Consider the following 14,071-nt stretch of genomic DNA (forward strand, 5'->3'; position numbering starts at 1 on the left):
GAATAGTAATAAAAACAAGCAAACATTTCCAAGTCAGTCTCCTGGGAGATACCTGTCTAGCTGATAAGAATATGCCTCTTGACAGTCAGTCTTCTCCTCACTAGTGGCCTTACACACAAAAAAGGTGAGTATGACTAAATAGGTCAACAGCAGAAAAGTCAGTTGCACTTGCTATTCACTACTGAAGCTCAAAACACACAAGGCTTCCTTTCCAGATCTCAAATAGCTCATGCAAAACTGCTCACCTGAAGAAACACTCTTTTTGGCTTCGGATTAGCAGGATTGGAGCTATATGGAAAAAATGTTCCACTGCAAACAAGGAGGAATGTAATTGCACATACCAAAGTTAAAGTTAGCATGGTTTTTTTTGTGCTCTTGGCAAGGTAGATGAAGTTAATCTAAAACACAAACCACAAACATACAAATATTACAAATTCATACTAGTGGTGGAAAGGTGTTTTTAACTAACTTTATTTTTAACAATATTACGTAACAGACCCTGAAGAAAATTTATCAGCAGGTGCTAGCATACTCTAACATCTAATAAACAAAGCACTAACTCTACGAGATTTCCATTACAGGTGAGAACCTAGAAAATGATAGATGCCTCCAATCTGCCATGATGGTGCCACCTTTTTGGCACGTAGCCATAAACCAACAAGGAAAAAGGAAACTCAGGACTGTCGCTGTCCTTAATGTGCAAAAAGAACAGAAATGTAGATGTAATGGATTATTCATTAAATAACCAGAGATAAGCTTTAAGCTTAGGCAGATCTGTTTGGACAAAACTCAAATTCCACTCATAATGCTTTAAAATGTGTCAAAATACTAAATTCATCTCAACTGGCATAGAGATGTACCTTCAAGACTTTGCCAGTGGACCTGCATAAGAGGAAAAACTGCATTACAAAGTAATATTATCTCTCTAAGTGACAAAGTAACCAATGCCAACACAATCAAAACAACAAATCTAGGCAGTAAATGTAAATGACTCAGTCTCGAGGCTGGCATCTAGAAAATCCTAAATATTTTTTATCGTAACGAAATCACTGAACTAAAAACTGTAAAGGACACACATGACTCACAGAGTATGTCCACAGATCCCTTACAGGGTCTGAAGAAGCCATTTGGGGAAACTTTCGTGTGAAATTTGAAATTGTTCTAAGAAGCCACATTTTAGATATTGTGAATACTGAGAGAGACGGACAGAGAGGGTGACACATTTTGTTTTGCTAACTCAGCCTCAAGTCCTCAGGTACTCTGTCTTATTCTTGTACTCACAGTATACAAATGTGAGATGTGTGACCTAAGGCTAGTACTGTTTTGTTGCAGATGCCTCTGGATGGAATACTGGTATACTATAGACATGAAATCTAAACCCAGCTCCCCTTTGTGCCTTCTTCATTTTATTTCTCTACTTATTTCCGTAAGTAGAAAAATAACATGAATGTGAAATTTTATTTATTTTTCTGGAGACAGAGTCTCGCTCTGTCACCCAGGCTGGAGTGCAGAGGCACAATCTCAGCTCACTGCAACCTCCAACACTCAGGTTCAAGCGATTCTTGTGCCTCAGCCTCCTGAGTAGCTGAAATTACAAGTGTGCACCACCATGCTCAGCTAATTTTTTGTGTTTTTAGTAGAGACAGGGTTTCACCATGTTGGCCAGGCTGGTCTTGAACTGCTGACCTTAAGTCATCTGCCCGCCTCAGCCTCCCAAAGTGCTGGGATTACAAGCGTGAGCCACCATGCCCAGCAAGCAATCAGTTAATAGTGTCCTTAAGTTACTCTCTGCTGGGCCTTCATGGTTATACATATATTGATTAAATGACAGCTGAAATGGGGACTGCTAATACAAGTGGGGTCAGGAGGAGAAGACTCAGAAACAGCTCAGTCATCAGCACACAATGGACATTTCAGAGTCCCTTTTCATGCTTCTCTTCATTTTATTTTGCACCCATCTCAGAACCTAGAGTGACATAGGATGCAATATTTCTGGAAGGCTGAGGCACAAGAATTGCTTGAACCCAGGAGGCGGTGGTTGCAGGGAGCCGAGATCACACCACTGCACTCCAGCCTGAGTGACAGAGTGAGACTCTGTCTCAAAAAACAAAAAAAAACCCGACTGCTTGACAAGACTTTAATTGCTTTCTAGCAGATATATTTAATAAATCCCCAAGGACTGAAGGGAAAGCTGTCTGAAATACGCATTGTGGTTCAATTCTCCATTACCCAAAGAAAACAGTCTTACTCTATTAATAAGCCACTATCATTAACACTGCTACACATAAGTAAGAAAATAATTAAAAGAGTGATAACTCATGGCATCAAAGTGCAGTGGGGCTATTTCACATTATAATGAAAAACAAGTGAGCTTTCTAAAGTATTCCAAGAGGCAGTCTTCTCTCCAAAAGCTTTCCCAATAAAATATAATTTAGAAGATAAGACACTTTAATCCTCTTTCTTCTGGTTTCCAAGATTTCCGTGCTTTGGGGACATTTTCCATTTCCACAATGAACATCTCCAGGGTTCATTTTGCCCCCTTTCATATTATCAATGGGACAGAATTTAAATGTCCCCTATCTGAGTCAGCTTTTGTGGACATCCATAGCTCCCACTCATGACTATAATTTAACAAATACACGGGGGTGTGGGGGCATTCAGTTCATAACTAGCTGACTTTAGATTAGATTAGAACCTAATCTATAGATAACAAAACTCCACTGTCTCCTTCAATTCTTACAACAGCAAACCTATCAAAAATACAGATGTTATAAGGGTTACTATTAAACTCAAAAGCAGCAAACCCTACAGGCAGCAAAGAACATTTTAGAACTTTCCATACATTCCTACGAATACCAGTAAGGATTATCCTTATCCTTTTATTATCCTTAATAATTATCCTATAAGTAAAATGGTTGGAAGGCTCAGATCTCTTTTAAGACTAGTACAGCCAACCTCAAACAATAATATACATAAGAAATACTCTACAGGACTATATACACAAAGTCACATATACAGAGCTTTACTGGCTATAAAGGACTTCCACGGATGATGCTGACCATGTCTGTAGTATTTTCCTTACCTACTGTCTTTAGAACCTAACTTCCACAAAGTAAAGGGGTAACGAATGCCCTTTACTGTATCAGTATGAAAAGGCTCACTATCATCTACATGAAGAAAAGAACAATAATAAAGTCACAGCTCCTTTTCCTATTTGGTTCCCTATCCTCAAATTTCAAGGTGCACTTATGAGTGTTCAAAAGAGCCACAAAACAGAGACCTGCATTCTCTGGAGGGGCCCATCTTGGATCCTGGAGGTGAACATCAAACCAAAGCAAAACCTTGCTTGGGGCTTACTCTACCCAAGGGGGGTCTGGTCTTAAACTCTGCATCACTGTCTTTTCTTCCCTCTGGGAATCCCAAGGGAAGAAAAAAAGGGATGGCAAACACAGGACTCTCTTTACTAGGGCAGGATACTGATATGGCAAAATGAGGACTGACAAGGCCTGTGATCATTTCATTATCTGGTAAATGAAGGCACGTTTGGGTGTCATAACAGACTCAATTAACAAACTTTCATGTTCTAGCAACAAGGTAGTGGAATGATAATGAAAAAAGCTTCATCAGAATTAGTCTTCCTTCACTAGCTCTAACAGCACTAATAAAACCACCCGTGTATTTATTAACATGTGCGTCTAATTAGTAATTTCAAAATATACTATTAGGATCATTCACCACCAGGCAATCTCTAACAATTCATTCTTGGTAAACGCTCTACAAATTCACACTCAGGTATCTGACAGGCTATTTGAAAAGAGGCAAATCAGAGAATTTGGAAGGACAGGGTGGCAAAAAATTTTTAAACGGCAACAACAAACTCTATACTACAGTTTCTTACGATACCAAATTTACAAGATGCACGGCCATTCACCATTTCTTCTGCTTCAGATTTTCTCAATAAAGTACACGTAACACTATTTCACAGAATCTAGTATGGCTAAATTCATGTTCATATAAAAAATGAAGAAAAAGAAAAAAACATATTTTCACTTACAAAATAGGAAGAGAGAATCATTGTACAACCAGCCAAAATGGATGCTAGCACAACATCAGGTGGGATTTCCGAACCACTTCTCCCGAGGATCGGGGTAAACATCTCAAATACTGCCCAGATGAGGTACAGTGCATAAAGATAAGGAACAAACATCCCCAAAAGGTAAAAAGCAATAAATTTTCCTTGAGCACCTAGGGAAAAAGAGAAAAAAAGTACACATCTATGAAATCCTACAGTGAGATATAAATTTTTATAGTACTGGTGTGCCTTGGTACCCTAAAAGAAATTAGGTTAGATGTGACTCTTGCCCTTAAAGGTATATGTTATCTTGGAGTAGGATCTTTCACTCAGGATAAAATACAAATAAGAATTAAGCAAAATACACAAGTAATATATTAGTATGTGTTCACAAACATGAGAAAGGGATGGAGTATAAGGCATAAGATAATTTGTGTGGTATGAAAACTTTTAAAAACTAACAATTTAGAAAGCCTACTCAATCAAACCAAAAAAGAGTCCCTGAAAGCCTTAAGTATTTTAAGGTATTCTCCCATGTATATCAAAATCAAAAATACCCTACCATGCTGCTTGAAGTCCTTATGCACACAGAGCTTTGTGAGCAATGGGAATGCTACCCAGACAGCACTAATAAACGCTGAGCAAAGTCCTTGGTAAGTGAGAGTAACAAGAAAACAGCAATGGACAAACAGCGAAATGTCAAAAAATACTTCTCCCAGATACTGGTCATTGGCATTCTGAAAGAAAGAAAAATACACAAGTAGTCTCATTCACGGGTCATTCATAAAGAGCTTTTATTATAGTAACACACTTTCCATCACTCAGGAAAGCTACATTTTGTTTTAAACACAGTCTGCTCTTTAAACTGATTTAAAGTAAACACTAACAAAGCTACCTCCCCCATCATGAAGTAGTAAATTCAAATGTAGCACAAGAAAGGGCATTTTAACAATATGGAGTATAAATGCTCCATGTAATTTATGCTTTTCTTCTACTAGGCTAAAAGTAGAAATATTCCAAAATAGAAGAGAGGACTCTCCTAAAAAACATTCATCTCTGTAAGCTTTTCAGTTCATGCCAATTCCAAACAATGTTTCAAGCAAACTAGAGAAATGACCTGTGAAGGAACATTACGAACTGCTGCAGCACCACCAATAACCCACACCTGGAAAACTGCAGAACCTTTAAAGCAATCTGGAGTTTGGCTTATTTTCATGAGTTTTTTCTGTCTCCAATTGGTCTTGTACTGCACCCTTTGCCCCCTTCTTGTATTCCTCATGCTTTCCTATTATAAAATTTGATCTTACAGTTTTTGAGATTTAAAGTCCAAGGGTTCCTATGTAGCACCTTGCACTCTTCAAAACACAGTTGCCGTATAAACTTTTTTTTTTTTTTTTTTTTTGAGACAGGTTCTCGCTCTGTCACCTAGGCCAGGGTCCAGTGGTGCGATCTTGGCTCACTGCAGTCTCAGCCTCCTGGGCTCAAGTGATTCTTCTGCCTCAGCCTCCTGAAGTAACTGGGACTATAGGCACACACCACTACACCCAGCTAAATTTAAAAAAAATTTTTTTTTTTTTTTTTTTTGGCAGAGACAGGGTCTTGCCATGTTGCTCAGCCTGGTCTCAAACACCTGGCATCAAGCAGTCTTCCCACCTCAGCCTCCCAAAGCACTGGGATTACAGGTGTGAGCCACTGTGCCTGGCCTAATATGAACTTAATAGATTTTAACATCTGCATGAGTAGTTCTATTCACACAAACATGAAAGTTTTAATTACGGTGCATAAATACAAAGATGGAAATGGAGAAACAGATATATTAAAGTTTCTCCTTCTTCTACCTTCCCATTTCTGTATGGCTCAGGGCATGTTTGTTCTAATGGATCCTACTTCAAGGGCTCAAGAGTTTCTGTGACATGTTTTCAAAACAAGTTACAGTTCATGTAACAACCCCTCCCCGCTCCCAACAATGAAAGATAGGCTACAGCTGCTAAATACTTAAGTTATTAACACAGTGTTGATCAAGAGGCTTGGTCTTTAAAAATAAGAAAATAATTATTGTAATTCAATTTGAAGCTGAATGCCACTCAGATATTTAAAAACAAAGATCTCATTTCAAGTGCCCAAACTGTACCAAAGATAAAACATCCCTCGAATCTATTTTCCTCCTCACCTCTATTTATCCCTTGCCCACTCCTGCTCCATTCCAATCCACTTTATACATTGTTATCAGCTTTCTTACAAAATCACAAATTCTCTCACCTGCTCAAAACATTTTAATAGTGGCCCCATTGATTTTTAGAATCATGCTCCCACTTCACCCTGGCCTCCTTTTCCAGTTATTGGACTACCTCCTTGTCTTCACCACACTGGACTGTCCACTAACTGACACAGATGCATTTTATACATTCCCACCTTAAACTGCTCATCAATCTGTTCCCTACCTGGTAAATTTTAACACATGCTTCAAAAACCCCCATTCAGGCCAGGTGCAGTGGCTCATGCCTATAATCCCAACACTTTGGGAGGCCGAGGTGGGAGGATCACTTGAGGCCAGGAGCTGGGAGACCAGCCTGGCCAACATGGTAAAACCCTGTCTCTACTAAAAATACAAAAATTAGCTGGGCATGGTGGCACACATCTGTAGTCCCAGGTACTTGGGAGGCTGAGGCACAAGAACAACTAGAACCCAGGAGGCAGAGGTTGCAGTGAGCCAAAATCACACCACTGCACTCCAACCTGGGGGACAGAGCGAGACTTTGTCTCCAAAAAAAAAAAAAAAAAAAAAAAAAAACGCAAACAATTCAAATGTTGCCATCTCAACCACCCTGACTTCCACAAGCAAAATTCATCTCGCCTCCCCTATATTCTTACAGCACAGTTATATGTCAGTCTCACTTCATCCCACAATACATTGCAATTATTGTCATTCCCACAACTTCCCAAATGAAACTGAGAGCTCCTCAAAGAAAGAGATCACATTCTTATGGCTCTCTTACGGCATCATTCTTTTTTTAAAAAAAAAATAATAATAATAATAGAGATGTGGTCTCACTTATATTGCCCAGGCTGGTCTCAAACTCCTGGCCTCAAGCAGTCTTCCTGCCTTGGCGTCCCAATGTTGGGATTACAGGTGTGAGCCACCATGCCCAGTCTCTTATGGTATCGTTCTTCTGCTACCATGTTCACTGGGCACTTAAAGAATATTTGTGAAAAGAAAATGAAACACATCACTCTTTCTATTGTGCTTTTACCCTAAAGTGTTACGATCAGACAACTGAAATTAGTAAATGAATTTTATTACGCATTTCTATCCTACTCCTGCCCCAATCAACAATAGTCAGCCACACCCTGGTTATATACAATTACAATAAGAATAAGCATGTGAAATTGAGCCCCACGGTGTAATTCTTTTGGGAACTGAAGCCATTAAGATAAAAATATGAGCTCAACCATAAGCAGATGGCTAACCTCAAAGAACCTTTCTTCAGCAGGGGCTGCTAACATGGAAGGGTTCCACAGAACATATCCCAACATTAACTGAAACTCAGACCAAGGTTCAGATACCAAAGACATACTTGTGGAAGGGATATTGGGTTATAATCATCCATGTCTCATTCCAATCCTTATCAGGATAAACTGAAAACAATAGGCTTACATGGAGCTAACAAAGATCTTCCTCTTTAATTCACATAAACAATCTGAAACCATGACTCTTTCACTGTAATTCATTTTTAGACCTATTATTTTACAGCTTAAATTTTTATTTATTTTTTGTTTATTTATTTGAGATAGGGTCTCACTCTGTCCCCTAGGCTGGAGTGCAGTGGTACAATCACAGCTCACTGCAGCCTTGATCTCATGGGCTCAGGTAATCCTCCTACCTCAGCCACCCGGAGAGCTGGGACTACAGGCACACACCACCATGCCTGGCTAATTTTTTGTATTTTTTGCGGAGACAGGTTTCACCATGTTGCCCAGGCTGGTCTTGAACTCCCAGGCTAAAGCGATCCGCCTGCCTCAGCCTCCCAAAGTGTTGGGATTACAGGCATGAGCCACCACACCCAGCCCATAGCCCTAATTTCTTTTTTTTTTTTTTTTTTTTTTTTTTTGAGACAGAATCTCGCTGTCGCCCCCGCTGGAGTGCAGTGGCTCGATCTCAGCTCACTGCAGGCTCCGCCTCCCGGGTTCACGCCATTCTGCCTCAGCCTCCTGAGCAGCTGGGACTACAAGTGCCCGCCACCTCACCCGGCTAATTTTTTGTATTTTTAGTAGAGACGGGGTTTCACCGTGTTAGCCAGGATGGTCTCGATCTCCTGACCTCGTGATCCACCCGCCTCGGCCTCCCAAAGTGCTGGGATTACAGGCGTGAGCCACCACGCCCGGCCAGCCCTAATTTCTAATTTTATTTTTGCCAAACAGATTTATGCATTTGAAACCATAATAATATAACAATATTCTCAGTAAAATCATTTGGAACCCTATTTCCCTTCCCTCTGTTTTCCTTAGCAATGTGTCTTTTAATTCCAATGACATACATGCATGCAGAATCTGAATCAACAATATACAGTTAAAAAGAAAAAATAGTGAGGGAAAAACTGAAGAGAAAACTTTAAGTACAACACTCTTTTAGGCAACAAATACTTGCTGTGTGTTAATGCTGTGTGTTAGACACTACCTAAGCACAGAGGATACAGAAATAAATAAAACAATCCCTATCCTCAAGGAGCTTACACTCCGGTGGAGAACAGATACTCAAATAACATCAATAAGTGGGTGAGCCCAGGACATAGTTACAAACACTGCAGCAAATTCAACAGAAGGCTGTGCTAACAAGCCTTCCAGTCACCATCACTCTAACACTGTTTACAGCCCGGCTTTCTAACCTCATTTGAATTTTGTGACATTACCCTCAGAATAAGAAATCTTTCAGAAAATTAACACACTGTGGGTGCATTTTCTATAACCATGCCGGACAAATTTTTAGCACTCAAAAGGCCAAATACAATGAATCCCACTTAAGTTCATCTTCAGTCTTTGGAGGCAACCGAAAGAAATCAACAAATACACCAAACACTTACCATGTAATAAAATCTTTTCGCGAGAGTATGTATAAATATTATTTTGGCTACAGTTGCAGTTCCATACAGACAAACGGAGACATAGAAGTGGTTATACCATGAGAGAGACTGTCCAATAAGAGAGATGAACACTGCTATAATGAGAACGGTAACAAGGCTAGTGAACCAGCTAATCAGAGTGATGCCAAGTCCACACAAGAAGTCCTTCTTGTAGTTACCAGCTAATGAAGAGAAAACAAAAAGTTGAAATAACCATCTTCATCAAATCAATTATATAACCAGTCAGTAGAGCTAAATGGGCAAACATTAAAACAAAAAACTCCCCACTGTACTTGAAAAGTACGAAAATGTCCTAGTGTTGAGATTGGCTAAACACAAGAACAAGGGAGGGATCAAATAATAATACTCAGGTAACATTTATTAAGAGTCTCTAGATACTAAACACTCAAAAAGATAAATCTTCTAGGAATAGTTCAGGTATATTCCTTATGAAGGAAGAGGGTAGTCTTAATCTTCTTCACTTTTGGTATGCTTTGTGTATCAAAATATTAGCAAGAACAGAAGGCAAAGTTCCATATAAAATGTTGTTAAAATAAGGTAACATAAGAAGATAAGGAGCGTGGGGAAAATAAGTTGATAAAGACTTAAACTGCTGCTAAATATTTTATCTCGTAACAGCACACAGCAACTTAGACTCTGAAACACTTCAAGCAGAAATATTTCAAATAAAAGAAACAATTTAACCACAAGCAGTTCATTCATACTTCGTGACACTGGTCCATACTAGCTATTGGTCTGCAGTGTGGACTTTTTAATGGGACTTTTCGTTAGAAGTCAATCTGTACAAACCATTTTTCAATAGCTTCTATGTGGTACTTTTATGGAGTGCCTAAATATATAAAAATTGACTGCTTCACCAAGACAAAGTAAAATAAGCATATTAATTTAATATTTAAAAATTTCTTAAGATTTTTAGCTTTCTGGGAAGATATAAACAAACTGACTGAAAAACTTCAAGCACATTCTACAGCAATGCCAGTATTTGTAGTTTTAGAGGAAAATACTTACTCTTATGTTTGGGCTGCAACAATTTTTTGCCCAGGTACAAAACAACACCCATTACCACCATGTAGTTTATGATTGAGCCAATACGAGAGGGGTAGGCAATGACAAACAGGCCCAGCACATCAAAGAAGACCATGTTTCCATGTCGATACTTAGAAGCAGCAGCCAGCATATCAGATGTAGCTAGATGCTTAAGAACTGCTAAAATATTGTCACCTATTAGTAAAAACAAAAAAAAGAAGAAAAGGAAAAAGATAAAAAGGCTGAATAAACTATTTGTGATTTACACATACAACTATTTAAAGCAGAAATAAACCATCTACTGTTTGAACGAAGAAATGGTTAGAAAGAATGTGAACAGAAATCGCTTTCCACCATCCTACTGCTCTCCCTCACTTTTCTTACTAAATTTCTCAACTAAGGTCCATTCTCCCACCCTTCTCCATTTCCTCTCCACTCAGACGCTCCGCCAACTGGCCTGTATCTTTTCCCTTCTATTAGAACTATTCTCTGTGATCAATTGTACCTTCATTGTTGACAAATCCAATGGCTGTTTCTTGGTACCCATTCATTTAATAATATATATTAAGTGTACTAGACACTCTTCTAGATATCAGAAATTCAGTGGTGAGCCAAGAGACAAAGGCCTTTCACGAAGCTCAGAGATGCTGAACAAGCTGTCACATGTGTGTTAAAAATTGAGGATCGCTGGCAGAGTTCCATAGAAAAACATCATGGGAGACTAACAGAGCTACATTCTTATCGCTCAGCAATCCTCCCAACCCTGAGCCAACTCCTTTTTCATTTCCTCACAATGAATATTCCTGACCTTAAATGCTACACTAGACTACAAGACTAAAATTCAAGATCTCATCTCTCCGACTCCAAAGCCCTAGCTCATTCACATTGCATACTGCCTAACAAACAGGCCACAGAATATTTACAAGTTTATATATTATCCCTAATATTCCATCTTAGTGTATATCAAAAGTCTAAATTGGAATACCAACCTGCTCTCTGAATGGAATCTGTTAGAATTCTGTCCGCTGTGTCATACTTGGTGTGATAAATGTATCCGTTCTCAATAAAAGCTAAGTCTATTCCTAAAACATATATATAGGAAAAAAAAAGTCATTTTGCTTTAAAGATCAACCTTGCTTTCGGCCTATTTGTTTCATAAATTCCTAAAACACAAAATGTCAAAGCAGTGGCACGAATGCTTTGTCACATTTACAAATGAATGATATAAATTCTCTTCCAAATTCCTACACAGTCTGTAGCTTTGGTACATAATTCGATACATAATGATTGAAGTAGTATATTACTCCACAGGTAGGCATTACAAGTCACACAGCAACGATAGGAATATTGAGTGTGGGAGGTCATGAAAATTTTGCCACCTACATTCTTGCCAGGCCGGAGCCAAATTTTAACTTCAAAGAAGTTGTACATACAAGTTGCCAAGGGAGTTGGCAAAGCAAGACAACAACGAAAGACCCCTGAAGGATCTGTTACCATCTTTTGGGAATGAGGTGCTAAACAGTTCACCCCTGTTCTTCTATGGGGGAAGATGACATATTTTAGAGGAGGCAAGCATTTAAATTAGTACGGAGTTTAAAAAAGGAAACGAACTCTGTTTCAGTGAGTCCATGTATATCTCTCACATAAAGAATTTGCTCTCAGAAAATGCTGTTTACTCACAAACTTTCAAGATTTAAAATTCGCTTTTGATAAATAATTGTTGCACAGTAGGCCATAACCATTGACAGTATACCTGGAATGTTCCCAAAATCCCTGTAGATACGAAAGTCAGTATCTGAAGGAATGATTCCACTCTGAAAAACCTCCTGAGCCACCACAGAAGCAAAAGGGTGTTTAGCTGCTGAAACATAAGCTTGAACCAACCAAGGATTTTCAGGACCTAAAATGAAAGGTGACAACACAATAGAAGGTATTCTGGCAATTTTTTTTAACATACTAATGTTTTTCAACACATAGAAACAGTAAAAGTGGTGGTTTTGGGAGACGGGTCCAATATGTACCTTTTCATCCCTTTTTCTGTAGTTTCCAATGTTTCTCTGATGTATGTGTTTGACTTTTAGAATAAAAACCTCTTGTGAAAATAAAAGTATAAAATAACAGCAATGCAAAAGTCTGTCTGAAAATGAAAGATCATTCATAAGTCTATCATCCTAAAATGCCTATTATCAATTGTATATCTTTAATTTTCTTACTAATGTAGGATTGTGTGTATATAGCTGTACTCAATGAAGATATATATACTTTGTACATTTTTTTTCACTTAACATTATATTAAATGCATTTTCCTATGTTGCTAGATACAAATTGGGTATACCTTACCTGAAATGCTTGGGATCAGAAATATTTTGGATTTCTGACTTTTTGGGATTTCAGAATATCTGCATTATACTAGTAAGCATCCCTAATCCTAAAATCCCAAATCAGAAATGCTCCAATGAACATTTTTGAGCATCATGTCAGTGCTCAAAAAGTTTTGAATTGTGGAGCATTATGGATTTCAAATTTTCAGATTAGGAATGCTCAATCTGTATTACAATAATCATTTTGATAACTGCTTAACATTTCACTGAATATGCCATAAAGTTCCTTGCTACTTTTTATAATTTATCATTATTAACAATTTTCCATCTGTATCTCATACATCTACAGCTTTTTTAAATGGGAGTTTTTCCTGTACGATAGTGGGATACATTGTTTTATAATGTATATAATTATATAATTATATGTATAATTGTGTAATTATTCACTCTTCCCTCGCTGAAAAAGGATTATACATTCCTACTCTTGCCACATACCTTGTAATGCCTGCCTGGGGAATGAGTACATACTCTTCTGTACCTATTAACTGCAGGCATGGCTACATGACTTGCTCTAGCCAACAGACAGTAAGGAGGAATGACGTGACCCTCAACTGGGCAGAGTTTTCAAAGGCATTAACATCATTCATACTTATCCTTAACTTTGATTTGTGAGATCAATACATCCCTAATAGGGGCTTCTCTTTCAGCCTGGATCCCAGAATGAATAAGACACATGGAACATAATAACCGTGGACCATAACTGCAGTTATTCAGAAACCAAAATGCAACGCGAGCAAGAAATAAGCCTTTGCTGCTGTAAACCACCAAGATTTTGGGGTTGTTACCACAAAACTTAGCAACATACTGACTGATGTCAACAGACCAAGTAACTGAATGTCAGGGAATCCAAGAATATTGTTTTCGTAACTTCACAGATTATAAAATTGCTTTCCTACATTTTAAAAAATGACCAAGGCTGGGTGCAGTGGCTCACGCATATAATCCCAGCACTTTAGGAGGCCGAGGTGGGCAGAGCACCAGAGGTCGGGCATTCGAGACCAGCCTGGCCAACATGGCAAAACCCCACCTCTATTAAAAATACAAAAATAAGCCGGGCATGGTAATCCCAGCTGCTCAGGAGGCTGAGGCAGGAGAATTGCTTAAACCTGGGAGGTGAAGGCTGCAATGAGCCAAGATTGTGCCACTGCACTCCAGCCTGGGTGACAGAGTGAGACTCCATCTCAAAAAATAAAAATTAAAAATTAAAAATGACCCAAAAAAAGCAGAGGGACACTATAGAAGTAGACACACAGGTAATCCAGATACTAGAGTTATCAGACACAGATTTTAAAATAATTATGATTAATATGTTTTAAAAAACACAGATATCACTAATTTCACCAGACAAGTATAATCTATTTAAAAGAGTCCTACAAATGGAAATCCTAGAATGAAAAAACATAACTGATGTTGAGAATTTTAATAAATGGGCTTAACACAAAGTTTAATACAGC

General features: G+C 38.4%; 1 protein-coding gene across 3 annotated transcripts in view; it reads right to left on the minus strand.

Moving 5' to 3' along the window:
* ERMP1 (endoplasmic reticulum metallopeptidase 1) overlaps positions 1-14,071 on the minus strand; it is a 54,479-nt gene that overhangs the window by 22,264 nt on the left and 18,144 nt on the right. For all 3 annotated transcript variants that reach the window (XR_004029626.1, XR_004029632.1, XM_030810393.1), the window contains exons 5-11: positions 11,990-12,136; positions 11,226-11,318; positions 10,219-10,431; positions 9,151-9,371; positions 4,635-4,809; positions 4,055-4,245; positions 246-398 (exon numbers count right to left, since the gene is read on the minus strand). Coding sequence is in view for 1 of the 3 variants with exons in the window: in XM_030810393.1 (XP_030666253.1) it covers positions 246-398; positions 4,055-4,245; positions 4,635-4,809; positions 9,151-9,371; positions 10,219-10,431; positions 11,226-11,318; positions 11,990-12,136 (1,193 nt within the window). In the remaining 2 variants the exon portion in view is untranslated. The remainder of the gene's footprint in view (positions 1-245; positions 399-4,054; positions 4,246-4,634; positions 4,810-9,150; positions 9,372-10,218; positions 10,432-11,225; positions 11,319-11,989; positions 12,137-14,071) is intronic.

This window comes from Nomascus leucogenys, chromosome 1a (genome assembly GCF_006542625.1).
Source record: "Nomascus leucogenys isolate Asia chromosome 1a, Asia_NLE_v1, whole genome shotgun sequence".
Lineage (NCBI taxonomy): Eukaryota > Metazoa > Chordata > Mammalia > Primates > Hylobatidae > Nomascus > Nomascus leucogenys.